The 27,009-nt window shown below is 45.0% G+C and overlaps 1 protein-coding gene across 1 annotated transcript; it reads left to right on the forward strand.

The window, feature by feature from the left end:
* Positions 1-554: 554 nt before the first annotated feature.
* On the forward strand, positions 555-26,264 carry LAP3 (leucine aminopeptidase 3). The gene is made up of 13 exons (XM_047718986.1): positions 555-710; positions 3,242-3,357; positions 4,575-4,629; positions 5,341-5,446; positions 6,553-6,712; positions 8,017-8,181; positions 11,696-11,854; positions 15,801-15,925; positions 17,038-17,126; positions 18,316-18,418; positions 23,200-23,279; positions 25,118-25,227; positions 25,698-26,264. The coding sequence occupies exons 1-13, from the start codon at positions 609-611 to the stop codon at positions 25,885-25,887; spliced, it is 1,560 nt and encodes a 519-aa protein (XP_047574942.1). The 5' UTR covers positions 555-608; the 3' UTR covers positions 25,888-26,264.
* The last annotated feature ends 745 nt before the right edge of the window (positions 26,265-27,009 follow it).

Here is a 27,009-nt window from a genome sequence, read left to right on the forward strand (position 1 = left end):
GCAGAGAGCCCGATGTGGGGCTCGATTCCAGAACCCTGAGATCATGACCTGAGCCGAAGGCAGAGACTTTAACCCACCGAGCCACCTAGGCGCCCCTAGGAGAGCCTTTAATACCTGGTTAGACCTCTACAGTAAAACTCCATGTCTCCTACCTCTCCCGGGTTTCCCGGAGCCCCACCTCCATTCCTGTCCCCCGCCCTTCGGCGTAATCTAGACTCCGCCACCCTCTTAGCTCTAGCCGGCACCGGGACCCGCAGGCTGGCACACCCCTGAGCCTGCGCCAGGTCCGCGCGTCCATCCCAGCACCGCCCAGTACGCGGCCGCGCGCCTTCCCGCTCCGCCCCCTGACATCTGCCCCGCCCCCAGGCGCCGTCCACTCTGTCCCGCCCAAGCTCGTCCGCGTACAAGCCTGATCTTACCCAAAAGCCACGCCCCTCGTGGCCTCCAGCCACGCCCCTGACGCCTGCCCGGCCTCTCCCCGACTCCTTGCCCCCCACCCTACCGGGTGCGCGCACGCTGTCCCCGAAAGCCCCACCCCCAGACCGGCGCCCATCCTCCCAAATCACCACGTGCTCGCTGGAGGGCGGCGCAGGGGCTGAGCTGGGAAGATGTTCTTGCTGCCCCTTCCGGCTGCCGGGCGAGTCTTCCTCCGACGTCTGGGCGTGAAGCATTTCTGGGCACGGGGTCTCGCCGCCGCAGACATGACGAAGGTGAGAGGCTGTCACAGGAGTCCCGCTCCGGGCGACCGGAGCTTCGAGGGGTGGTCGAGACCGCGGTGTCTGGCTTCTGCGCCAAGTTCGAAAACCCGGCTTAAAAGTTCCCTGCCATTGCCGAGCTGGGTTTTGGCCCGGGCAGGTGGCGTTGGGCTGCCCATCCCCCAAGCTGTTTGCCGAGGGTGTCTGTTCTTCCATCCTTTGCTTGCGGGGGGAGGGGCGGGCGGCGCGTCGCGGCGGAGAGAGCTAGGTTCCGAACTCCGGCCGAGGGAGAGTGATACCTGCGGCCACCGTGTCCTGAGCTCGCACTCTGTGCGGTGTCCTGAGTCCTTGTTTTGTTTAGCCCGCGCTGTGCCCCAGGAAAGGACAGTGCCGGTGGTGTTGCCACCGTAGCTAGGACAGAGCCCGCGTTCGGTGAGGTGCAGCGTCCTCTAAGGTCCCAGAGGCGGCCGGTCTCGGACTCCACTCACCACCTCCCGCCCCCAGTCTCCCCTGAAGTGGAAGGCCAGGACAACAGCTCCTCTGGGACTAAATTAATTGCCCGAGTTTCTAGAGGAAAAATAGCGTTTCTCTAGGGAAAAGGGTTTTGCACAGGGACCCATATCTTTGTGAAATTAGAAGGAGAGCGTCTTGCAGGAGGAAAGCGTTTTCTATCTAATTGAACTAAAAAAAATTATGAAGGTCCCTATTGGGATGTGGAGGATCTGGAAAGGTGAATGGTTCTGTGGAAGAAGCCACAAGCTTGGGTATCATGCTTAAGGACCGACCAGAAGAAAATGGCTCTGTCTGGCAAGGAATATTCTAGATAGGGACTGAGCTCAGGCCTCCAGCAGTATCGCAGGTGGCAGGGGGACCAGATGCCTTGTCCTGTGTTCTTTCCAATACTGTGCAACATCCTTTCAGATGACAGCTGGGTCCTGTGTCCTTAGTTCCCCCACTTGGTTCCACCGAATTCCGGGCAATGGGCAATCTTAGGAAAATTAGAATCTGGAAAACTTACACCAAAGAAGAATTATCTTTTTGATGAAAAAGAGAAAGAACAGTTTGCTCCAAGTACCAGTGTGATTTTGTGGAAAGGTGGTGAGATTGTCAGAGAAGGAATCAAGATTCTTGCTCAGTTCTGGTGGACATGGGCTAGTAGATCAGACCAGGTTTCTTCTCTCTCTTGGTCTGTGGAAAGAAGAGTACGTGTTCTTTCCACCTCACAGCGTTGCTGTAAGGCAGAAAACATTTTAAAGTTAAAAATTGCTGTGCAAAGACAAATAGTGATTCCCAGGTTGACTTCCTTCTTTCAGTTGTTTGAGGCGTGACAGGATAAGCTGCTAAATGCTGGGCACAGGGCTCTACTCCTGCCCCTGCTGCCTCTCTGTGAAGATGCATCCTTCTTTCAGCCTAGGAATTGGCCAGAGTGCATATTTGTATTGGCAAGTGCAGCCATTGGCTTTACTGTGGTGGCATCCCAGAATACCTGAGATTTGCATTTGGAGATTGTAGGGAAGGGAAAACTTCCTTCTACTCAGCAGGCTTCTGTGGCTGGACCTGGGAATTAAAGGGATGTATGACAGGTTAGCAGGGAAAAGTGTACAAAATTTGTTTGATATTTTTACATGGACATGGGAATCTTCGAAAGGAGAATGAAGACCCACCCATAAGCCTCGAGGCCTGACAGCCTGTATACCTTTTTTTTTTTTTTTAAAGATTTTATTCATTTATTTGACAGAGAGAGAGAGAGATCACAAGTAGGCAGAGAGGCAGGCTGAGAGAGGGAGAAGCAGGCTCACCGCTGAGCAGAGAGCCCGATGCGGGGCTCGATCCCAGGACCCTGAGATCATGACCTGAGCCGAAGGCAGCGGCTTAACCCGCTGAGCCACCCAGGTGCCCCGCCTGTATACCTTTTTAAACAGAGAATGAGCAGTTGTTGGGATGTGACCAGACAGAGGGGGTTGGGCTGGGGCAGGAAATTTTGTGACAGTGACTGAAGTATGGAGAGGGGAGATTAATGGAAGTTAAGGATTATTTTAGTAGGTTTGTTTGGGTGGGTCCATTTTGGTGCTGATTCCCAGTCTCTGGGGATAAGAATGTTCTCTTCTTAGTACAGGGAGAGCACCTTTCTTAACAGGCAATTTTTTCACCTGCTTTTAGGTAAGAAGTGGCATATTTTGGGGTGGCATGTTCTGAATCCCCTTGTGGTCTAACTTGGTTAAAAACAGACTTGTTTTCTTAAACAAAACACCTTTCTGCCCTTCTTTGTTTGGAAGTAAAGGAAACCCTTTATGCTGTGAAAGCCCTTTCTTGGGAGGCACCATGAAGACCCAGGACAGGTACTACTTGGGAGTCTTGCTTTGGCAGGAACATTTAGGCAGGATGTAAGTGTAACTGACTGCCCAGCACCTGCTTCTTTTTTGGCTTTGTCCTTGAGGGGAACACAGTTTGGGTGGAATTATTTGCTGCTTCTGGAACGTGGGGAACTCTGAGTCTCCCGGCGATCTCTAATTATACTTATTTTTTTCTTGTTTATTCTTTCTCAGGGTCTTGTTTTAGGAATCTATAGTAAAGACAAAGAAGATGATGTGCCACAGTTTACGAGTGCAGGAGAGAATTTCGATAAATTGGTGTCTGGAAAGTTGAGAGAAATTTTGAACATGTAAGTATTCACCTATGGGCTCCAGGTTTTAAAATGCCCTGAAATCGAAAGAGAATTTTTTTCAGTGCTTTATTGTTAGTAAGTAAAAATGAACGGAAGTCAGTTGGCTATTATCTTCTCAGTGGAAGTGAAAGTATTTGCCCCTGGAATGCACTTTGGTACTTTGCCTTTCAGTAGGGGTGAGTCTGCAATTCTGGGAAGTCAGGCCACTTCAAATCAGAAACAGATTGTGAGAGACCGACCTAGAAAGATCTGGAAAGTACCAGATTTCCTCATCCCACACTCATCCTAGTCCCTGGACTAGTTCAAAACAGTTTATGGTACAGCTCCATTCTTGGTGTGCCTTGACTTTCAGAGTCTCCAAGTGAATCCCTTGAGGGTATAGTTAGACTACAGATTCTAATTCAGTAAATCTGGGTGGGGCCTGCTCCTGAGAGTACTCAGATTAGCTATAACTTAGAGGAAGTACAGAAAAATTGGAGTTTCCAGCACCTTCTGAGCTGTTGGCCACATTTGGCAGAAGGGGAAGTATCAGCATAAAGCCACTGCAAGTATATATTATTTGGATTATAGATAACCTGTTGGAATACAGTCTGATAATTACAGTAATTGTCTAATACCAGAGTAATAGAATTTGCATTCCTTCTCAATTCCCAGTCCTTCACCGGTAGACAGTAATTAATTCATTAATCCAAAATCCACTGTTAGAGGACAGTACAGCCTGGCCTTCCTACAGATAATTGTCAGCTGTGGCATCAGGGCATCCAGTCTTTTGGCTATAATTATTCTTTGCCACCTGTTTTGTTTGGAAATTGCCCATTATCCCATCTGTACAGAACCCCCCCACGCACCCAAGAGCCTGCCCGCTGAACACTGCTGTCAGCTTGGCCATTACGAAAGATGGGAGATTCGGGGCTAGCCTTCATCCAGTGCTCTGTCCCCCCTCTGTAGCCACACATAACCCACCCAAGGCATTGCTTTCTGTAGTTGTTTTCAAAGAAGTATGTACTAAATCCCATGTGGAAGTTTTCTAAATGATTTTTGAGCTAGAATTAGAAGTGCTGCATCTGAAAAAATCTGTATTTTGATAAAAACATAAATGCAGCGAATTCACAGAAGCAGCAGAGTATTGTAATAACGTGAAAGGTATATATATGTCACTTTCCAAAGGAGCAGAGACAACTAGTTTTTAAAACAAAGATTTCCTCTTGTTTTAGATCTGGACCTCCTCTGAAAGCAGGCAAAACCCGAACCTTTTATGGTCTGCATGAGGTATGAGATGAGGATAAATTTTTATTTGGCAAAGCCTTGGTGAGCCCCTCCTGAGCGCCAAGTACTGTGACTGCACAGTCATTCAGAAAATTTTTGTATCTGATTGTGTGTATGCTTTTATCCCTGTGTTAAGCCACAAATATTACTTAAGATTGTGAAGAGACAGTTGGCTGTTAAGAAGCATTGCATTGCAGTCTGCGAGCTTTCTTTGTTCAGTTTCCATAGTTGTGGCACAGGCTTACGTAGAATTATTTGCAAGATTATCCTTACTCTACCTTTTAAACACACAAATGGGGGGCACCTGGGTGGCTCAGTGGGTTAAAGCCTCTGCCTTTGGCTCAGGTCATGATCTCAGGGTCTCGGGATCGAGCCCCGCATTGGGCTGTCTGCTCAGCGGGGAGCCTGCTTTCCCCTCTCTCTGCCTGCTTCTCTGCCTACTTGTGATCTCTGTCTGTTAAATGAATAAATGAATAAATGAATAAATGAATAAATAAATAAATCTATCTATCTATCTATCTATCTATCTCTAAACCTGCAAATGGTACAGTTTTACCAAGAATACAGGATAAAATAGAACAGAATAACCAAATTTCATGGGGAGGTTCCTATGAGGAGGTGAAGGTAATTGTGTGGGAGCTCCCAGACCCTTCCCTGCTGGAAATGGATGTTGTAAAGACATGAAGGGGTTGATCTTGTGCGTGTGCTGAACAGGACTTCCCCAGCGTGGTGGTGGTCGGCCTCGGCAGAAAGGCAGCTGGAGTCGATGACCAGGAAAACTGGCATGAAGGCAAAGAAAACATCAGAGTCGCTGTTGCAGGTGATTGCACTTCCGAAGTTCAAGGTTGATGGAGAGGCTCGAGGATGTCCTCTTTAAGATGGTCTCTTTCCGCTCGCTTGGTGCTTAGATCCGTCACCACCTTCCACCACATTCAGAGAAAACACTCACCTGAGCAAATCCTCAGTTTCCCTTACATGTATGCCTGGCCTTAACATAGATACAGAAGGTCAGCTTTTGAAATTTTAGTTTTGATATTTCCATAGCTTGTGTTTGGAGGTTTTGCGACCATTTACTTACTGCCTCCTGCATTACAGACCTTAGAGCTCTCTTTTACCAGAAAGTTATGGTGGATTTTTTTCCCTTTTGTAATACAAACCTGGTGTTGCTTGGCTTAAATGATGTAGAATCCTCTTACTTAAAATTAAAGGAAATGGGGGCAAAGTGTGGGGTGCTTGTTTCTTACTCGTTACCGGAGGTAGGTGTCTGTCCCAGTTTGCCACGTGCATGGTTTACACGTTGAGGTAGATGCCACTGAGTCACTTAGGGGCTGAGCAGCAGAATGAGGCCTTTACCACAGAGACTGGTCAGAGATGCTTTGAGAAACATTGCTGAGGCAGTGATCATTAGCTTGATTGATCTTTGGCCCCATGGATAGCATCTCTCCTTGTTAAATCTGCTTTCAAAGTTCATGTTGAGTGATTCATTCATAACTTTTATTTGGGACTTTTTTTTGCTGACCTGCTCTTCATAAAATGCTTTGTTACTAATGGACTTTACTCAGTTCTGTGGATATAATTTCAGTGTCATCATTCCTCTCCCATTTTTAATCTGGCTCGCTCTTGGTGACCGGAAAGCTTTGTCAGGAAATTCTGGTGTTTCAGAAGTTGTACAGTAATAGCAGCTGCTTTGAGGGTCTGTTCTATGAGGGGCCGGGCCAACCCTTCTATCTGTGAGTCTGTCCTCCCACTATCTGTGTGTGGACACAGGCTCACTTCACAGAAGGACACTCAGAGAGGTCAAATGCCAGTGGGATTGAAACCCCAGATCTCTTATTTTCTCAGCCCACAACCATGACTCTGCCTTCCGCTATTGGGTTGCCTCTGACTGACTCCATTTTTTTCTGTTTTTTCTCTGTCCTTCTGAAGCGGGGTGCAGGCAGGTTCAAGACCTGGAAATCTCTTCTGTGGAGGTGGATCCCTGTGGAGATGCCCAGGCAGCTGCGGAAGGAGCGGTGCTTGGTCTCTACGAGTATGATGACCTAAAGCAGAAGAAGAAGGTTGTCGTATCTGCGAAGCTCCATGGAAGGTGCTGGAACAAAACCAAGATCAGGCTTGCATTTCCTGACATTCAGATAGTGGGGCGTTTGGTTAGGAGCTGCCTGCTTCTCACTATGGGCACATCACACAGCTTGTCTGGGACCGCCCCATCACCTCAGCCATTTTACAAGTGTGGTGACTATCCCTATGCTCTGCTCCTGGCTTTCACCAGGTGCAGATTTCAACCCATGGCTTCTTAGGCCCTTCCATGCTTGCTGGTTACTGGGAAGCCAAACCAAGTCGGCTCTCCGAAGAGGGAGGAATGAGGTGACAGATCCCAGCAAGTGTTGTTAGGAATAATTTCCATTTAGCCAGCATCTGCTGGCACTGTGTCAAATGCCAAGATAAACAGATAGAGGGCTCTTAGGGTTCTTGCCCTCATGGTCTTGTGGGGAGAGTCATTTTTCAGCAGCCTTACTGAGTATCTACTACATTGCGGCCCTATCTGTCCTGGGTTCTAGGAGATAAAGCCTCTGCCGTCAGGGATAGACAAAGGTGGGACCTTTAGGAGATGGTGCTGTGAGGACAGTGGGGTCTTGATATAGCCTGAGGTTTGGCAGCTGTGAGGGGGTGGTTTGAAATGAGAGCTCTGCTACCATTCAGCCTGGCTTTGAATCCTGGCTCTCCTACTTGCTAGCTGGGTAACCTCAGCGAAGTGACCAAAATCTCTGTTTCACTTTCTTCATTTGTTCAGTAGAGCTGTAATGCCAATGTCAGGGCTTTTATGATTGAAAGACACTGTCAAGTGTGCAGCACATGGCAAATTAATTCCTGTTGTGCCTAAGAAGAGCCGAGATCATGACACGCGTGCCTGTATCTTTTCTTTGCAAGCTGGTCCTTGCCCTTTGGTGGACTTGTGTTCAGAGCCCTGACCTGGGCAAAAAGAAGGCAGAAAGGCCTTCACTTTCACTTTGGGACTATTGAGTATGCTTGCTCCATACAAGCACTGGGGGCTGCCTCATCCCTGCTGCAGTGAAGGAGGACACAGTGGGCTGTTGGAAAGATGGAAACCTCTTCCTTGGGTTTGTGTGTTAGAGTTAGGACTTTGGAGACCATCAGTCATGCACATGAAATATGAAATGCTTCCCTCCTCTAACTTGGCTCAGCCAGGGCCCTGTTTTCTAGCTCTTAGGACCTGTTACCTGGGTCAGAGCAGAGAAAGATCCAGGTTCTGTGTGTCCATTTTGCATTTGGGGTCTTCTCCTTTTGTTTTTGTAGGGTAAGAGCCCTCCTAGCTGAAACACAGTATCTTGAGAGGTTGTCTGACAGTGATCTTCTGCTTTCTTCCACCAGTGGGGACCAGGAGGCCTGGCAGAAGGGTGTCCTCTTTGCTTCTGGGCAGAACTTGGCACGCCACTTGATGGAGACTCCAGCCAATGAGATGACGCCAACTAAATTTGCTGAAATTATTGAGAAGAATCTCAAAAGTGCTAGTAGTAAAACAGAGGTCCACATCAGGTAATGAAGGGTCCTGTCGTAGACTCAGGGTGTTACAGGTAGGAGTGTTGGAGTTCCTAAAAGTCCAGCACCCTCAGTATTCAGAGGAGTGACTCAAGACCAGGGAGATAAGATGACCCGTTGGCAGCCACAGACAAGCTAGGATAAGGGCTCAATTTGAGGTTCTTTTCATGCCTTTGAACGAGCACCTTGACTTCACAGTATATACTGTGTGTATGTGTGTGTGTGTGTGTGTTTGTGTGTTTGTAACAGCTTTCTTGAAATATAATTCACAAAGCATACAGTATAAATACCACGTAAAGGGGGGTGCTTATTGATTTTTACTGTGTTCACAGAGTTGTGCTACCATTATTTCAATCAATTTTAGAACGTTTTCATTACCCCAAAGAGAACTTTGTACCCATTAGCAAGCACTCTTTGTTTCTGTCTTGTCCCTCACACCCCCCCCGTCCCCCGGCTTGCAGTCATCAGTTGGTGTACGTTGGGTTGTTTCTACCTATTGGATACCTTGAGTAATAGGGCTGTGAGTGTTAGTGTACGTTTTTTGTGTGAACATACTCTGGTGTCTCTAGTGTGTGTACTTAGAAGTTGAATTGTTGGATCAAATGGTAACTCTCTTTTGTTTGTTGAGGAATTTATGTATCATGTTTCCTTTGGGTGAGCTCCTTCTGTTTTTTCTCTTTCTGACAGAAATAAAGAACACAGCATTCATAAGTTGGTATGAAATGAGAATCTGTGTCTTGTAGACTCCCAGATTCAGTACCAGAGCTGGTGTTCCCCAGCAGGCCTGAGTGGTCATTGTCAGCAGCTGGGCTGGGGGATATAAATGCCTGCCCCTCCATTTCCTTTATCCTCCAGCAATCTCCCCATAACCCTAAATGCAAACCAGGTCTGAGCATTGGGGGATTTAGGATTAAAAAGAATCAACAGATACTTGCTTTACCTAAATAGTTCTTTATGTCCAATGTTGTATCTCAAGGGAGCTTGCACTTAAAAGGCTTCTTCGGTGCTTAATTGTGACCACAGTTCACACTTCTCAGGAAAATCCCTGTGGTCTCAACAGAGTGAATAAAAATGTGTAATTTATAGAAAACAAAGGACTTAGAGCTTGATGACATTTTTGGAATGGCTGGCACATATTTAACCTGTGGTAAGCTTTAGTCTCTATAAAGGTGTTTTGGCAAAGACTGTTCTTATTTGAGGAGACACCAGAGCTGTTTTATGTTAGCAAACAGTGACTGTGTGGTTACACACCTGTGAGGGCACTTCCTGTGTGTGCCTGGGTGTTTGGCATATAAAGGTTGGGGGTGGTGGCCTTTGCCCTCAAAGAAAGGAGGAGTTTATAAGCAGGAATAGGGAGGGAAAAGGGGTATGCAGAGGATCCTAGTCTAGGAGGGTTCTGGGAGAGCCAGAAAGCCTTGCCAATGAAAATGGGGCCTAAGCAGAGTCTGAGAGATTGCACAGAGGTTAGCCATGGAAAGAGAGTTGGATGGGGCATTTCAGATGCAGAAGCTCGTGTGCAGTGGCCCCTTGGGAAACTGCCAGGGCTTGTGAGCCAGCCAAGGGAAGGCTCAGGCAGGGATGAGGCAAGTCAGGCAGGCAGGGTTTAACCCATTAAACAGAGAAAGCTGCACCAAACCTGCTCTAGTGTAGGTGGCTCTAAGTCAGAGAAGTACAGACGGGACTTTCAGAAGACCAGGGCTTTCATAAAGTACGTCAAGTACTGGGAGTTTGTTGTTAAAATACCCATGTTATACAACCCTGCTGCTTTTGAAGTGGTGTTTTCATTGTCATCCCTTCTGTTTTTATGTTCTTCACTCTCTGAAGTAATATTTGTGGCTTAACACAAGGATAAGAGCATACATACACCTTTCACATTTAATAGTTGTAACAAATGGTTGGGCAAGTGTAGGAGGAGCACTCCTTGGTGTGGTGTTTTTCTGCGTTGCCTGTTGGGAGTGTAGGATTTCTCTCCTGGCCTAGTTCTTGTGGCCAGAATTCAATACAAAGACCTTTGTACCCCTCACCTGCCAGGAATAGTGATACGGCATCTGTTTCCTGGGTAGCATTACACGCTGTCCCATTGGGATCACCCCTGGTGATCCTGTGTTTGTTAAGTAATTACTGGTTTTCCCACTTCAAGCAGACATCAGACTGCAGTTGAAGCCGTGAGAAGTAGTGTGACAGTGTTGAAAAGGTCAAATTCCAGCAACTCTGAAACCTCAAAGAATTGTGATGCTTTAGTCCAGTCATTGGACTGTAGCTTTATCGGATTTTTTTGTTTTTGTTTTTGTTTTGTTTTTATCGGTTGGTTTTTTGAATCATTTTTAGAAATACAAAAAATAAAGCACTGCACCCAGAAACTGCATCCTTTATGGTCTCAAAGCTTTGCTAACTTTATTTTACATGAAATCTTTAGATAGAGATCAGTAGATTAGGGGGAACAAATCAAGCAATAAATACTTACTGACTCTGTCCTGTTACCTAACATTGTATTGTACGTTATAGGTGAATTCTCTTGGTAATTCGGTGGCTTGTCTTTTGACAGATCTATTATTGACCTCATTTTTTGTTTGTTTGTTTTAAGATTTTATTTGAGAGAGCAAGGGAGAGAGATACCAAGAGAGCACAAGCAGTGGGGAGAGGGAGAAGCAGGCTCCCCGCTGAGCTGGGAGCTAGACATGGGACTCAATCCCAGGACTCTGGGGTCATGACCTGAGCTGAAGGCAGAGGCTTAACTGTGGGAGGCCACGTTAAGGCTTGAGACGAGGACCAAACCAGGCCCTGACTTGTGCCTCCTTTAAAGGCTGAATAGCTGAACAAAAGGCTTAGGTCGATAAAGTCGAGTAGCACTGAGAAAGGGTCTGTGCTATGTGTTGTGTGCTCGCCAACGTGACTTCCCACATGCTTGCTAAACAGATGAGAACAATTCGGTTGGGGTCATAAGTTCATGGCTGGTCCTTGCTGCCCTAGTACAGCCCATAAATTACTTTCAGATTTGCTGTATCAGTACAGAACAATTGTACTGGCATCAGCCATTTGGCATCACGAGGTCTGCTTATAGTCAATTGTGAAACTTATTATGGGAACTCGTGGTTGTTTAACTAGACAAAGATGTATTGCTTCTCCTATGGTAATATCACTATATATATGGCCTTAATGCTTTGCATAAACTTAGCGCTGTTGGACATCCTCCTCAGTGCTCCTCCTGCCCCCATCTCTCTGCTTCTCGAGTTCTTTTCTTCATCCTCTTACCCTCACGTTCCTGGTCGATTTGTTGCGCCGGCCGTGACACTTAACCGACTGAGCCACCCAGGTGCCCCAGCCTCATTTTTTTAGATGAGGAAACAGGCCTAGAATCAAGTGGCCCAAGAATATACAGAAAGCAAGTAGGATATGATAATTGAAGCATTAACACGTGTATACATTTTAAGAGTTTTACATAAGAATTTCTAAGTTATTTTGAAATAGAGATAACCAAACATGTTGATTTTTCTCTTCTTCTGCCCCATAGACCCAAATCTTGGATTGAGGAACAGGAAATGGGATCATTCCTGAGTGTGGCCAAAGGATCTGATGAGCCTCCAGTCTTCTTGGAAATTCACTACAAAGGCAGCCCCAATGCAAGCGAAGCACCCCTGGTGTTCGTTGGGAAGGGAATTACCTTTGACAGGTACCTCTTTATGTCTCTGTGCTTTGCATTTGGTGAATGCGCTGTATGTACTTGTATCGTTTAATTTAAAGTTTGCTTCACAAGCATGTTGTCTGGTCCAGGCTTATATGTTACTTTAAATATATTAAGCTGCCATTTGTAAAATGCTTATTGTGTCTCAGAGAGTCTATTAGGCATCTTACATGTGTTATCCTTGATCTTACTCCTAGGAGTTAGGCAGACCTTCTATAGGTAAGGAAAGCATGGGTTGGAGAGGTGCAGTAATATGCTCAGAGCCCCGTAACTCATACATAGAGTCGGATGTCAAACTCATGTCTGTCTTGAAAATGACTTAAGATCTTTCCACTGTACACGTTGATTTTCCTGTATGGATATTAAAGCTCCTTCATGTGGATAATGGGAGACAGCTGTTTGGATCATGGCATTGCCCCTTTGCTTGCTTCAGATTGCTTGCTTTAGCCGACCAGCCTAGCTCCCATTAATCTTACTGAACCATAAGTATGTTTTAGAATTGAGAACTGGTTATTCCAAACAAGGAGAAGCTGAGGTGGAGGAGGTGGTGTAGGTCCCTATTTCCCGTGGGAGGCACTGGCCGCTAATTAAGCACAAGGGTTAAAAAGGATTACTTGGGCAAAAACTAAAGTAGATAAAACACCTGAGCTATTTGTTGTGGGGTTTTTTTGTTTGTTTTTTAACTACAGGACTTCTCAGGGCACAGAATATAGTGTTTTCTAGGCATCCTTTTGGAGGGAATTTAGTTCTCTTGGGACTCATGGTCTATGGAAACTACTTTGGAAAATGCTTGTATGGATCCATAAAATCTGGGTGTCCCCAGTACACGTGTGCACCCATTCAGATGCTCTGCCTGAAATGTGAATGAGTGCAGTCCTCCTAGGAATGCTTGCAGGTGCCGTGAGACCCAGCCCAGGCAGAGCTGGAGGCCAACAGTGTCTTCCTTATGTTAGCCTCCTCTGTCTTCCACCCAGAGGTCTACCTTCTCTCTTTCAAAGCATTGGTCTCCAAACAATCATTCTATAGCCCATCACTAAAAGATTCAAGCTCATATTGTTCACATTATGCATATTGATTTTTAAGTTACATCCATAGGCAATCATAGACATAAGACTTACATGTCTGTCATAAAGCAAAACAGCAAATAAAAATTAGAGTGAAAGTTATGCTGTTTTTAATTGTCTTGCTAATTGTGAAGATTTTATACTGTCTGGAGCTATTTTTTTTTTTTAAGATTCATTTATTTGACAGAGATCACAAGTAGGCAGAGAGGCAGGCAGAGAGAGAGAGGGGGAAGCAGGCACCCTGCCGAGCAGAGAGCCGATGCGGGGCTCGATCCCAGGACCCTGGGATCATGACCCGAGCCGAAAGCAGAGGATCTAACCCACTGAGCCACCAAGGCGCCCTGGAGCTAATATCTTGGTGCAGCATTAATGCTCAGTGTGAAACTTATGGTTAATACTAATCCATACTTGAATTTGTGCTATGAGAATAATTTAGCAAGGAAACCTGACGTAGTCTTTGGGTTTAGAGAAAGCTTCCTTAAAGGTGTTACAGGTTTAGCTGAAGATGGGAACGGTAGGGGTGCCTGGGTGGCTTAGTCGGTTAAGCAGCTGCCTTCAGCTCAGGGCGTGATCCCAGGGTCTTGGAGTCGAGCCTACTTCTCCCTCTGCCTGTTGCTCTGCCTTCTTGTGTTCTCTCTCTCTCTGTCAAATAAATAAATAAAATCTTTAAAAAAAAAAAAAAAAGTGGGAATGGTAGGAGGAGTTAGTGTAGCAGGGAGTAGGGCAGGGAAGAGCTTGGTGGAGGCTGCAAGGTGGGAAGGACGAGGGAACTCCTGGCCCTGAGAGATGGGAGAGTGGCTCTAGCAGAGTGTAGCAGGGAAGGAAGCACATAGTGGCTGGAGAGGTGGGCAGAGCTGGGTGGTTTCTGGGCCCAGTTGCATTTTGGACTTTGCTCTAAGAATAATTGAAGTAACTGAAGGGTTTCTAGCTAAGGAAAGCCTGTTTCTTCTGTAAGTGTTAGGGTTTTAACATTTAAAGCTCTGATCCATTTTGATTTTTTGTGCATGCTGTCGAAAGCATTGTGTGTTTTTTTTTGTTCTTTCCATATGGATGTGTATTTGTTGCAAAACTTTGTTTAAGAGACTATCCTTTCTCCGTTGAACTACCTTGCACCATTGTTAAATCAGTTGGCCATATTATTGTGGGCCTAACTCTGGCCTCTGTGTCCTTCCCCCAGGACCTTGCGACCGAGTGTCTAATGAGTACAGCTTTGTCTTGATACGTAGTGATATATGGGTTCTCCAGCTTTGCTGTTCTTTTTCAAAATTACATTAGCTGCATCCTTTGCATTTACATACCAGTTTTAGAATTAGCTTACGATTTTTTATATGCACACACATGCACGCGCACACACACACACACACACACACACACACACACACACATACACAAAGGCTACCAGGATGTTTGTTGAGGTAGGTATTTTTTATTTTGGTAAAAAAGGTAGTTGTGTGAGGAATAAAATGAGGGGGGTAAGACTGATACAGGGAGACCTGATTTACAGCAGCCATGGCAGACACCCCAGTGACATGATGGTGGCCTCACCAGGATGGATGCAGTAGAAAAGAAACGGATGGATTTGAGAAGGATCTAAAAGGTGCGCAGTGATAACTGCTGCTCTTTGATTGGCGGTTACTTTGAACCATAGTCCTGCTCAGGGAGAGTAAGAGTGAGTAGAAAGAACAACCTCATGTACTGGTGTGTTCCCTGCCCCCCCGCCCCCTTGGGGTTCTCTGTGGACTTCTTGAACCAAGAGTGTGTTTCTTTCCTTATTCTGAGCCAGTGGATCATCTTTAATTCTAGGTGTAATTGACAGCCATCCCATGATCAGGGGCTTCTGAGGTGAATGAGAATCAGGACTTAATCTTTAAGGAAAGCAGACCTCCGTGCAGGGAGTAGACTCTGGAGTCACAAGGGCAGGTTGGCAGCAGGTCTCAGAACCCAGCAGTTGGAGCCCGGGCCCCAAGCCCAGCCCATGAAGCAAGTGGTTTCTGCACTCTTATAGACTGGAAGCAGAGAAGTCACTAGGTAGTTAAAGAAGCCTGTTTGGGGGAGTAGTTTGGGTTTTTGCTAAAACTGAAACCCTTCAGAGCTCTCACATTTGAGCACTGTCTTTAAGGCTTTGGGTGAGCATCTTTTTTCTTTGGTTCATTCTTTTTTTAAAAGAAGTTATTTATTTGAGAGGGCGTGTTAGAGCACAAGCAAGGGTGCAGGGGGAGAGAGGGAGAAGTAGGCTCCCCGCTGAACAGGGAGCCTGGTGGGGGACTTGATCCCAGGACCCTGGGATCATGACCTGAGCTGAAGGCAGGTGTCTAACCCACTGAGCCACCCGGGCGCCCCTGGGTGAGCATCTTCGTTGTGCGTCTGCCTGATTCAGGTTGTATTTTGCCATCGGCAGGATGAAGCACACCTTAGGGGTGTCCCTCTGTCCCATAGCTTGAAGGGGATCCTTCCAGTCTTCTGAGCTTGTTGGCTTTGCTTCCCTAAAAGTTTGTGACCCTCAGGTTCAATAAGTTGATCAATTCATAAAATTTGCTGAAAAAAAGAGTCTTTGTGGGTGTCAGGAGTTAATGGGCAAATACAGAGACGGGATTTGAGCAGCACAGATCGCATGATATAGTAATATTTCCACTGACACGAGTTACATTTCATTCAAAAAGAAATAAAATGAGCTAAGAGACCCATTTATATTTTTGCAAAGTTTGCAATATCCTCTTTTAAAATGTTGAAATCATTCGGATTCTCAATTCAGAAATTTGAATTTTCTTTGCAAGGGAGATAGTGCCTCTGTTTATATATTCGCTCTTAAGGAAGTGGTTTGGGTCTTCTTTGTTGCCACTGATGTTGCACACTGCCCTTTTCTCCCACAGTGGTGGCATCTCCATCAAGGCCTCTGCAAATATGGACCTCATGAGGGCAGACATGGGAGGAGCTGCCACAATCTGTTCAGCCATCGTGTCTGCTGCCAAGCTGAACCTGCCCATTAACATCATAGGTGAGGGGGCAAAGGGGGTGCCCTGGGGAGTCTGACAGAACAGACAGCAGACATGGTTTCCTCTAACCTGAAAAGACCAAGCAGTGGTTTTCATCAAGCAGAAGCTGTTGAGCTAAGTGTTGTCTTGTCTGAACTGATTGAGTTAAATGTGTTTTGCAGTCACGGGCCATAGCTAGAATTGATTTTTTGGTACTTCTGCAAAAAGCATTTAGCAGGCAGGGGCACATAATGTCAAGTCTGTGCTTTACTCCAGTGAAAAATGCTTAGTAGGGTGGAAGGGCATTGCTGGCATATGCAGTGATTGTCTCATAGGGGTTGTGGCTGATTATGAGGCAGGATGTACAGAAAATGCGTGAGACAGAGAAAGCGTTCAGTCTGCAGCAGCTCTTCGTGGAGCTCCAGATGCCAGACACAATGCTGGGAGTTTGCCATGTTTCAGAGGAGTGTGGGGATCGGGGGGAGGCTTTGGTTAATGACTTCCCTGGTGTCACGTCCGTTAGGTCTGTCTCACATGTACCCTCCCCCTTCCCTGCCAGTATCCTAGTCTTGTTTTGCAAAAGTAAGTTGCAGACATGCCATGTCACTCCCGAATGCTTCAGCATGTGTCCGTCTGCTAAGAACAAGGACATCCTGTGTAATGACCATACCATTATCATTCCCAGGGATTGATAGTCATCTAATTCAGACTTCCCAGTTGTCTACAAAAATGTTCATTTTGTGTACACACACACACAAACACACTCGTTTTTATTTTTGAAACCTAAGAGCCAGTTAAGGATCACACATTTATGTGGTTTCCAGGTCCCTATTTTTTTTTAATCCGGAATGTTTTTCCTGCCCTTTTCTTCCTTCATGATATTGGCAGTTTTGAAGAGTTCAGGCTTGTCTTGTGATGGTCCACAATTTGGATTATTTGGCTAGACTCTTTGGTTAAACACATGCATTTTCTGTGGCTGGCGCACACGATGTCAGTCGGGTCCTTGGTGATGCTACATTTGATCACTTGGGTGTCTGTGGCATACTTCTGATGGCCCACCAGTGGCCTGGGTCTGTTGGGCGTTGAGTGTGGACCCAGCATATTCCATGTTCCTTCATATATGGTTTTCCAATAGGTTTGGCCCCTCTTTGTGAAAATATGCCCAGTGGTAGAGCGAACAAGCCTGGGGATGTCGTCAAAGCCAAGAACGGGAAGACCATACAGGTGTGTGAATGCCAGACATAGCCCTGCCCATTCTGGTGATCCTAAAGGAACCTCCAGTCACCACATAAGCACACCTTGAATGGAAGCGGAGCATGGGCTCCATTTAGGGGAGGGTGGTATCTTCATTGCAGGGAGTTCATACAAAGTCAGAAGTATTTCTTTCTTTTTTTTTTTTTTTAAAGATTTTATTTATTTACTTGACAGATAGAGATCACAAGTAGGCAGAGAGGCAGCCAGAGAGAGAGAGGGAGAAGCAGGCTTCCCGCGGAGCGCGGAGCAGAGAGCCCAATGTGGGGCTCGATCCCAGGACCCCGGGATCACGACCCGAGCTGAAGGCAGAGGCTTTAACCCACTGAGCCACCCAGGTGCCCCCAGAAGTATTTCTTCATGGGAATTTTAGAAGTATTTTCTCTATCTTATTCTTCCTCCTGTAAACCGTGCACACAAATTACCACAAATCTGCAGCAAGCCTTGTACAGCATGGCCAGGCAGGAAGAGTATGAGCAGTTTTCTAGAGCTAGACCTGTGCCATGCATGATTAACTTCTTCCCTTTTGGTGTTTGGGTGGAGCACACCATTCTGAGTCATGGACTCCGCACCCCCAGGGATGTGGTTGCAGGGTCTTCTGCTGGGGCACCTGCATGCATGCACACACTGCCCCTAATGCCTGGCCACTGTTTAAAAGAAGGGACTCTGGATCTCAGCTCAGGTCTTGATCTCAGGGTCATGAATTTAAGCCTCACGTTGGGTTCCATGCTGGGTGTGGAGCCTACTTTAAACAACTTTACAAAGTTGCTGAAATTGCAAGGGTTCTTCTGTCTGGAGAGCTGGACTGCCACCTCACTGTAACCTTCCAAACTCTTTAGCCTCTTTGTCTTCAGAAAATTCTGAAATTTTCCTTTGGTCCTGCTAGATACTTGTTGGTACAATGGGCTGGACATTTTCTATTTATTTCTGCTTCCAAAGTCATGAGCATTTGGGCATCAGCTCTGTGTACAGGGATTATTAAATTATATTTGCTCTTCAGATTAAATAGATTCCTATTCTAATTTACGTATACGTATGTTTTTGGTACGCTGGCAAGTGTCACATTGGCTTTCCTCACTTTTAACTTGAAGTGTTGTATCTTGTGTTGATATTGTAGACATATGTTTTCTTACCCTAACTCTTTCGACCCTTCTCTTCTCAGGTTGATAACACCGATGCCGAGGGGAGGCTTATTCTGGCTGATGCCCTTTGTTATGCACACACCTTTAACCCAAAGATCATCATAAATGCCGCTACCTTGACAGGTCAGACGCGTGCTTTTTCTGCCTTTGTTTGAAAAAAGCCACACTCATTGGTGTAGGGTGCGCACCGTAACTCAAGGCATGATTTTTCTGAAAGTTGGCTCGTTCCACCTGCATTCAAATATCTTTCACCAGGGGAATTGTTTTGCAGCTGTCAACTGTTTTAAACATTAGGTTTGTTGTTTTAAAATATTCCAGGCTGCAACTCTAAAAAAATAACAAGCAGGTTACCTCAGCCCATCCAGAGTCCCCTCTGCAAATGACTTGAGGTGTTTTGTGGTATGAGTGCTGTTTGATACAGATCTGAAGATATTAGTGATAGATCCCCAAATCAGGAGCTGTTTGTATTAATCACAGTGTATCTGATGTTAGCTGAGTTTTCTGAACTTTCTGTACTTGTTATAAAGAAACAAAAACATGGTGGGGGTGGTGGGAAGGTCCTCCTTTAACAGAGGTGGTGAGGCGTAATGTCCAGATCAGCTCGCTGTCTCCTGCTGGGCCTCTTACAGCCCTTCAGCCATGGGCAAGTTACCTGACCCCCACTTGTGGCAATGAATCTAGGAGCCCGTGTTACCCTAGCAGAGTAGTGGAGTTCAGGAGGAGTTTTTAGGAAGCCTAACTCAGCCCCTGCATGTGGCAGACATTGGCTAAAGGAAGGCTAGTAGCCCACTGGGCCTGTGAGTTCTGAACTCATTCCCTGAGGGATGACAATAGGCATTGCTTTGCTGCAGGTGGCAAACAGTAGTAGTCTTTCATCTAACAGTTCTCTTTCCGGGGTTCATTCTGTTTCTGTCTCTGCCTCTTTTAAGATTAAAATTCAGATTTTTAAAAAAAATCTTTTGGGTATTTGTCCTCTGCTCATGTGAGCCTTTATTATAGCAGAAATCAATTCATGTTTTTCCTTTTATGGGGCTCTAACAAGAGTGCATAGATTTGCTAAGAGTCCTTTTTTTTTTTAAGCCAGCATTACAGTATTTTTGTGGTCGTCTTTCTCCCTGTTCGATCTAGCAAAGGGGAGCTGGAGGTTGGGGGTGCTGAGACCGGTGGTTGGGAGCAGTGGTGAGGTGGGTGGTAGTATACCCTTTCTGTAAATAAGAAATCATAGCCCCCTTCCCTTCCCTCCCCCCCCCCCCCCCAGTCTGAGGGTGGGAAAGTTGGCCCCAGGTTATTAAGAGCAGGTTGATGGGTGAGCCTTTACACTGCCCAGGTGTTGGCCTGGCTGAAGTTCCCCACACACTCACAGAGCCCCTTCTGAGTTCTAGTTGCTGTGATCAAAGGGGAGAATAAGAAACACTTTGCAACCCCAGGTTCATGGTGGGAGGAAGTACACACAGTCTTTAGAGATGGAGGCCCTGATCTTAAATTGGCCTTGCAAGACCAACAAGATAAACATGTTAGCCAAGATAATAGCATGTGATTTTGGACAAGGCCAAAGTTGTCTCATCGGTAAAAAAGGGTATAATAATGCCTCACTGACAGGAGGAGTTTCTGTGCAGATGAGATGAGATGATACAGGGTGATGGCCCTGGCCTGGCAGACATGAAACCACTGTCACTGTCCTTGAAAAGGCAGGCCTGTACCAGACCGTAGGAGCCGTGGCTTTTTCAGACAATGGCCATTCAGTAGTGCTGCCTGTTTTCATTTTCCTCATGCATGGTTGTGATTTAGGATCAAAAAAGAGTGGTGACATCAGCACCTTCCTTGGAGCTTTGATTCTTCTGTGGGACTATAACAATTCTGGTAACTTGATCAGTTAGCACCGTTGGCTCCATATGGGCCTTGGAAAAGAATATGGAAAGTAGGTCCCTGCTATTGGTAATTCTGAAATTGGTGATGGTAGCAGTTCTGTCATTGTATGTAGAAAATAGGGCATTTTCTCCCATCCAAGTACTAACCAGGCCCGACCCTGCTTAGCTTCCGAGATCAGACGAGATCAGGCGCGTTCAGGGTGGTATGGCCGTAGACGAAAATAGAGCATTTTCTAAAGAATGTAGTGAAATCAGCTTTAGAGCCTTGATCTCAATTGGGATCATATTAAATATTTACATCTACTGCTTTAGTAGAGGATATCACATTCTTACTTGAAGATGGGGCATCTTGCTGAGAACTGCTCTTGAGCTGGGATCTGAAAGAGGAAGCATCGCTGGATGGAGGAGGGAAGGAAGAGCATCTCAGAGGAGGGTGCCCTTCACTTAGGGGCGTGTGAGGATAACGGCAAACGGGACTGGGAAGAGCACAGTGTGACTGGGGTGGGCGCACAAGGCCAGCATTAGGAGGCACCGGACCCCAGCTTGGCCTTGATGTGTTTCTGGGGTTTGTCCCGAGCTTAAGTGCAGCAGGAAGCTATGGGGACAGTAAGATCATGTTTGTGCCGAGAAAGGGCCGGTGCTGGCAGTGTGTAGAATGCCCTGGAGAAGGGCCTGAGGGGACTGGCAGGCCAGCTAGGCAGTGAGCAGTGTGCTTGTTGACTCTTGGAGATGCATGAGTGTGTATGTAGACGCATGAGTGTATGTTACAGACAAATGCTACAGTATGTGCAGATGGCTCCAAAATCATCTGTCAGGCAGGGGTGTAGCTGGAACAGGTTTGCCCAGGAGTTGGTAATTGCTGATGCTGATTAATAGGTATCTGCATTTATTATACTGTTTTCTTCATGTGTATTTGGAAATTCCCAGAAGTTTATGTTGTTGTTGGTTTTTAAGACCATTATTACTGCAGTCCAGTTTGTGGATGATGATGGTAGCACTAGCAGTAGGGAGATGTGGATAGGCTTGAGAGAGAATTGGGAGGTAGAGAGTAACAAAACCTTAAGGAACAAATAACCAGACAGACGGAGCTGCCCAAATGTCATGCAGAATCACAGGGTTTTACAAATGGGTCACTACTTTTTATTTTAAATGATCAACGGTTTGACATCCCTTATGATTAACCAACTATTAATGTAATTTTCTTGTGACTTTTGGAGAAAATATACAATTCAGTACCCTCGTGACACACAGGAATGGATTTCTTACGTGTTGCTCCCTTCCCTGGAGAGTCTGTGTAATTGTGGTGTGTGTGTGGCTGGTGGGGTTAGCCAAGATAAACAAAATGAAATGATGGCTCTCTTCTGTATTCCTTAAGTCAGAGATGTGTGCAAATATTTACCCACAGACATGCAAATCTAGGGGATCACTCACTGCATGTCCTACAACCTGTGGTGCCAATTTGAAAGAAATGGGAGGATATGGGAAGTTTTGTTTATTGTTAAAAAAAAAAAAAGTCTACAAAACAGTGTATATAATTGTATTTTCAACTATCCGTTTTTGTTGGGGGAGATGCTAATAAGCAGTGCATGAGAAGCCACCATGCAAAGCTATACTTAAGGATTAAGGAGCAAGCTGGAGGGGTGTCTGGGTGGCTCAGTTGTTGGGTGTCTGCCTTCGGCTCAGGTTGTGATCCTAGGGTCCTGGGATCAGGCCCTGCATCGGACTCCTTGCTCAGCGGGGATCCTACTTCTCCTGCTTCAGCTCCCCGTGTTTATGTTCCCTCTCTCACTCACTCTCTCTGTCAAATAAATAAAATCTTAAAAAAAAAAAAAAAAGGCAACCTGGACATGACTTGTGAAAACTATAAAGTTTCCCTTATCTTCTGTGGTGTCTCCTCTGATGTTCCTGGAGTGTCCTATTACTGAAAGATAGTGGGGTTTGTTTTTCCTTTTGCATAAATACTGAGCTCCAGTGTGCTAGGCCCTCAGCACATACTTAGGAATCAAACATGATCCCTGCCCCAGAGCTTGCACAGGGCTAGGGGAGTAACAAAGGAAACTGTTGGGAGCTGGTACCAGAACCAGAGGAGGTGCTGAGCTGCAGCACCTAATTGTGGTTGACATTCAGGAACGTGTGCCTGCAAAGAACCTGGAAGTCTGGATTTTTAACTTGATTTTTAAAGGTATATTAATATAGGGGCGCCTGGGTGGCTCAGTTGGCTAAGCAACTGCCTTCAGCTCAGGTCATGATCCCAGGGGGCCTGGGGATTGAGTCCCACATTAGGCTCCTTGCTCAGTGGGGAGTCTCCTTTTCCTTTTCCCTCTGCCCCTCCCCCCTGCTTGTGTTCTCTCTCATGCTCCCTTACTCACAAATAAATAAATAAAATCTTTAAAAAACATACATAAATGTAAAAAGAGAAGTCAACCAACGGAGGCACCTTTGTTGGAGAAGGAAATGCAGATGAAACAAATATGTTACAATAAAATAATAATACTTTTTTCCAAAAAAAAGAAAAAGGGGCAGAGAATCTTAATAGCAGATATTTACAGATGTGATTAAAAATATTGAGGAATTAGAGATGCCTAAATGTCCCATAGGAAGTGAATTTTGATAACCTCTACCCTATGGACTTTTAAGATCATTAAAACTACTTTGTAACATTTGTTTCTAAAAGACGAAGCATAAGAGGAAGAACACATACTTGGACATGAACAGTATGGTCTTAATTACGTTTTTTAAAAGTTCAGAAAAAATATGGAAGGAAATATTAAAAACATGTAACGGTTATGCTGAGGATGAGGTTACTGATGATATTTGGTATTGTTTCCTTTTTTACATTTCCCTTAATTGAAGTTGAATTCTAGTTGAGAAAGTAGGAAGATATTAAATACAGTAAGGATTTCTGAAGCTTCTCCAGTTTTGAAAGTGAAGCAGATACTAAAATCAAATTACAGGGTGAAGTTTTGGTTTCAGCAGCAGAGAAACCCATCAAGCCTGGAGAGACTGAACACTGACCTGAAGCCTTGTGTCTTGCAGGTGCCATGGACATAGCCTTGGGGTCTGGTGCCACTGGGGTCTTCACCAATTCGTCCTGGCTGTGGAACAAACTATTTGAGGTAGGAATAATAGGTAGAGACTAAAATGACATGATTGAATTGTTGTAGTAGAATAATAATTTTTACTGTTTTATTACACCTGTGTTAAAGTGATTTTTATGTCATAGATTTGCCTTTGAATTGAAAATACAGTACACTCTATTCAGTGTGTTTTGGGTTCTCTATATAAATGTTCCGAAACGATAGATACCACATTTCTCCTCTCCTCCTGTGGCCTCAGAATGATGTGACAGTGACTCACAGAACCACGGCCATTGTGCAGACTCCCTGCGGTAGAAAATGTTATGAGAACAGCTTTGTCAAGGAAGGGATGACCTTTAGTGAATGCTTGTGAATAAGTAGGGCTTGTCCTGATCCATTTGTGGGCGGTGATAAGGACGTCTTCTGACTGCTATGCTCTATGCCTTCTGCACACTGTTCATAGCTAGCCTACCTCTTCCAGACAGCAAGCTCCTATCACCCCCTCCCCAGTTCCTTTACCCACTGCCTGCGGCTTTCCCCAGCTCACCCCACTCAGCCTTACTTAGCCTGGCTGGAGGCAGCCTGCAACTCCAGTCTCTTGGTGATGCCCCAGTCTGCTGTGATCATCTCTCTGGTTCACTTCTTCACTGATTTCTGTTTTAGCTGCCTCTGCCAGTTTTTTCCTTCATCTTCCCCTTTGGTGGGTGTTCCGGCCCTAGACCACATTCTCTTCTCCCTGCCTCCCCACCACCGCCTTCTTCATGGGGAAGCCCAGTGGCTTCAGCTAGCACCTCTCTGCTGCTTGCTCCCATCTCTTTCCTAAGCTCCAGACCCTGTGTATCTGCCTGGTAATGAGACAGCTCCCTCTGGTACCTCCAGGAGCTTACTACCTGCCAGTGAGAGACAAATCCAGAATGTCCTTGAATACATCTTTGATGTTAGTTTATGGTCCTAAATTTACCCTTCCTGCCTAACCATTGTGACATTCAGCTCAGTTGTCTCTGTGCAGGCTGGGCAGGGGACTCTCCTCTGGCCTGTCATGCATTCAGTGTCCCTCTTTATTAAGCACCTACAGTGCTGATTTTTAAAATTTAAGCTTTAAAAAAAAAAAAAAAAAAAACCAAAGTTCTGTGTGCATGAACATTTAAGTACCAGTCAGCAGTCTACAACAGTCTACAGTCTAATCTTCCCAGAGGCAGCTGCTTTCAACACTGGGGCTGATCTAGCTGCTGTTTACTCATGACTCCAAATAACGGCTTCTGTTGCTGCTTCCTGACTTTTCACTTTTGGGTCTTCTCTCTGACCACAGTATATTAAAACAGCTGTGTATCTGTTTCCTTTACCAGCCTCTGGGCCTTCTGATGGCTCAGATACTAAATTTCTGTGTAGCCCCAACACCTGGTGGTGCTCTGTCAAGATTCAGTAACTGATTAATGTGAATGAGTATGTGTATGATTATGCAAATACATAAGGTCACCTGGTCTTGGGCTCTCTGGTCTTCAGTGATGCAATTTCAGACATGTATTCCTTAGCACTCTGAGCTGACAAGTATCACAAAGGCCGTTTCCCCATAATCAATCCCATAAAGTTGATGTACTCCTGAATACCATCTTACTGTAAATTGACATCCGTAAGAATTGGTGATTTTGGCAAATGCCCTACAGATTTGTGGAGTGTTTTATAACATCCCTGGTTTCGTTTATAATTCTTCAGTAAATCTTTTGATTAACTGAAATGTTTCTGAACCCAGTTGCATAGTTTCCTGGTTGAGAGGTCAGAACAGTTCTGGCTTTCCAGCATTGAATGCTTCAGTGCCGTGAATTTAACCAGAGCTTGCTCCTTGCACTCTCCAACTATTGTACCTATTTCTTCTTCAGGCCAGTATTGAAACAGGGGACCGTGTCTGGAGGATGCCTCTGTTTGAACATTACACAAGACAAGTTGTAGATTGCCAACTTGCTGATGTTAATAACATTGGAAAATACAGGTATGTAAAAGGAGCTATAAAAGTACATTTTTACAATCACTGGTTACCAAAATGACCACTTTAAATTTTATGCCCTTTCACAGAAAGTGTAGCCAATTTCCTTTTGATACAGTGCTCATAAGCCCTAATTTCAAATGTCTTTAATTTTCAAGGTATTTTCCATATGGTGCTCAAAATTTTGCAGGTTTTTATGGCCAAAAGTCATTTTAAACAAATCATAAGGGAAAGAAATGAAAAACAGGTGAATTCATTACCATGGAAAGAGGAATCTACAGTTGATCCTTTATTGCTTAAAGCTATGTCTGAAAATAAATATTCTGAAAGTGGTTTTGGGTTACGCTCTTAATCTCATAAACTTGACTTTTGCTTTCTGGTCATAGAAGCTACTTAGTGAGAATAGAAAGTCTTAATGGAAGTGTTCAGTGAACGTTTACATGGGGTTAAAAAATGATTTTTGTCTTTCTCTTTAGGTCTGCAGGAGCATGTACAGCTGCAGCATTCCTGAAAGAATTTGTGACTCATCCTAAGTGGGCACATTTAGATATAGCAGGTGTGATGACCAACAAAGATGAGGTTCCATATCTGCGGAAGGGCATGACTGGGAGGCCCACAAGGACCCTGATAGAATTCTTGCTTCAGTTCAGTCAAAACAGTGCTTAGTTCAGATTTTCTAAAATTCTCTCATTCTGTCTTGAATGGGCAGTTGAGCCTCAAAATATTTTTGAATGGATGGATGAAAATCTTTCAAAGGAAACAAAACGTGGTATTTAAAAATGTTGAACAAAAGAAAATTTGATTGCCTTGATTTGTTCATTTTGTGTGGAGATTTATAAAGGTAAAGCTAATCTCTAGCCTGGCAAAGATTTTTAAGATATTCTATAAATCATTAAATGTTTAAAAACTACCTAGTTAATTTTCAGAGTATATGTTTTTAATTGAGGAGCAAAGGTGTCTTTTAGATTTGTGATGCTAGGAATAAATTAAAGGTTACTATGCAATTGTCAGAAATAATAAATCAACTTTTTGTGCTTTCTGGTGTGGCTCTGGTATTCTGTATTACTGTATACTCATAGTAGTCTAACTAGCTTTTTTGGCTGTGTTATGTGAACTAAGTAAGATGTTACAGTATTTTCTCAATGTTAATAATCACTTTAGGGCACTCAGCAATGATTTTATCAGTTGGTGAGGTAGGTGCTATTATCCCCATGTTACAGATGAGGAAAATAGTCACCAGAGAGAGGGAGGGGTAAGAATATGTCAAAAATGTCAACATGGAGGACATTAGGAGAAGGAAAGGAAAAGTGAATTGAGGGAAATCGGAGGGGGAGACAAAGCACAAGAGACTGTGGATTCTGAGAAACAACTAAGGGTTTTGGAAGGGAGGGGGGATGGAGGGATGGGTGAGCCCGATGGTGGATATTAAGGAGGGCACATATTGCATGGAGCACTGGGTGTGGTGCATAAACAATGAATCTTGGAACACTGAAAAAATAAAATTAAAAAAAAATGTCACCAAGCTACTAAGTGGGAGAACAGAGATTTAAACAGGAGGGAGTCTGCCTCCACAGCTGGCTTAATTGTTACATTGTAATGCTTCTGTCAATTCAGTGACTTGAGTGGATGTGGGATGTATTTGAGTTAAGGAACAAGACCGATAAAAGAGACTGTTCATGGGTAAAATATTTGCTTACCACCTGGTACTACAACCAGTCAAAAAATTGTACTTGTGCAGATTTAGGACAAAGCTCTCCTCTTTTCTTTTGTATCTAGGTGAACAAATTA

This window comes from Lutra lutra, chromosome 2, assembly GCF_902655055.1.
Source record: "Lutra lutra chromosome 2, mLutLut1.2, whole genome shotgun sequence".
Taxonomy (NCBI): Eukaryota; Metazoa; Chordata; class Mammalia; order Carnivora; family Mustelidae; genus Lutra; species Lutra lutra.

Excerpts from the sequence above, each read along its gene's own strand:
- LAP3 (XM_047718986.1), top strand. The coding sequence starts at position 609 with ATGTTCTTGCTGCCCCTTCCGGCTGCCGGGCGAGTCTTCCTCCGACGT. Across the intron at positions 4,630-5,340 it reads CCTTTTATGGTCTGCATGAG|GACTTCCCCAGCGTGGTGGT; the intron begins GTATGAGATGAG and ends TGTGCTGAACAG. Across the intron at positions 8,182-11,695 it reads AAAACAGAGGTCCACATCAG|ACCCAAATCTTGGATTGAGG; the intron begins GTAATGAAGGGT and ends TCTGCCCCATAG.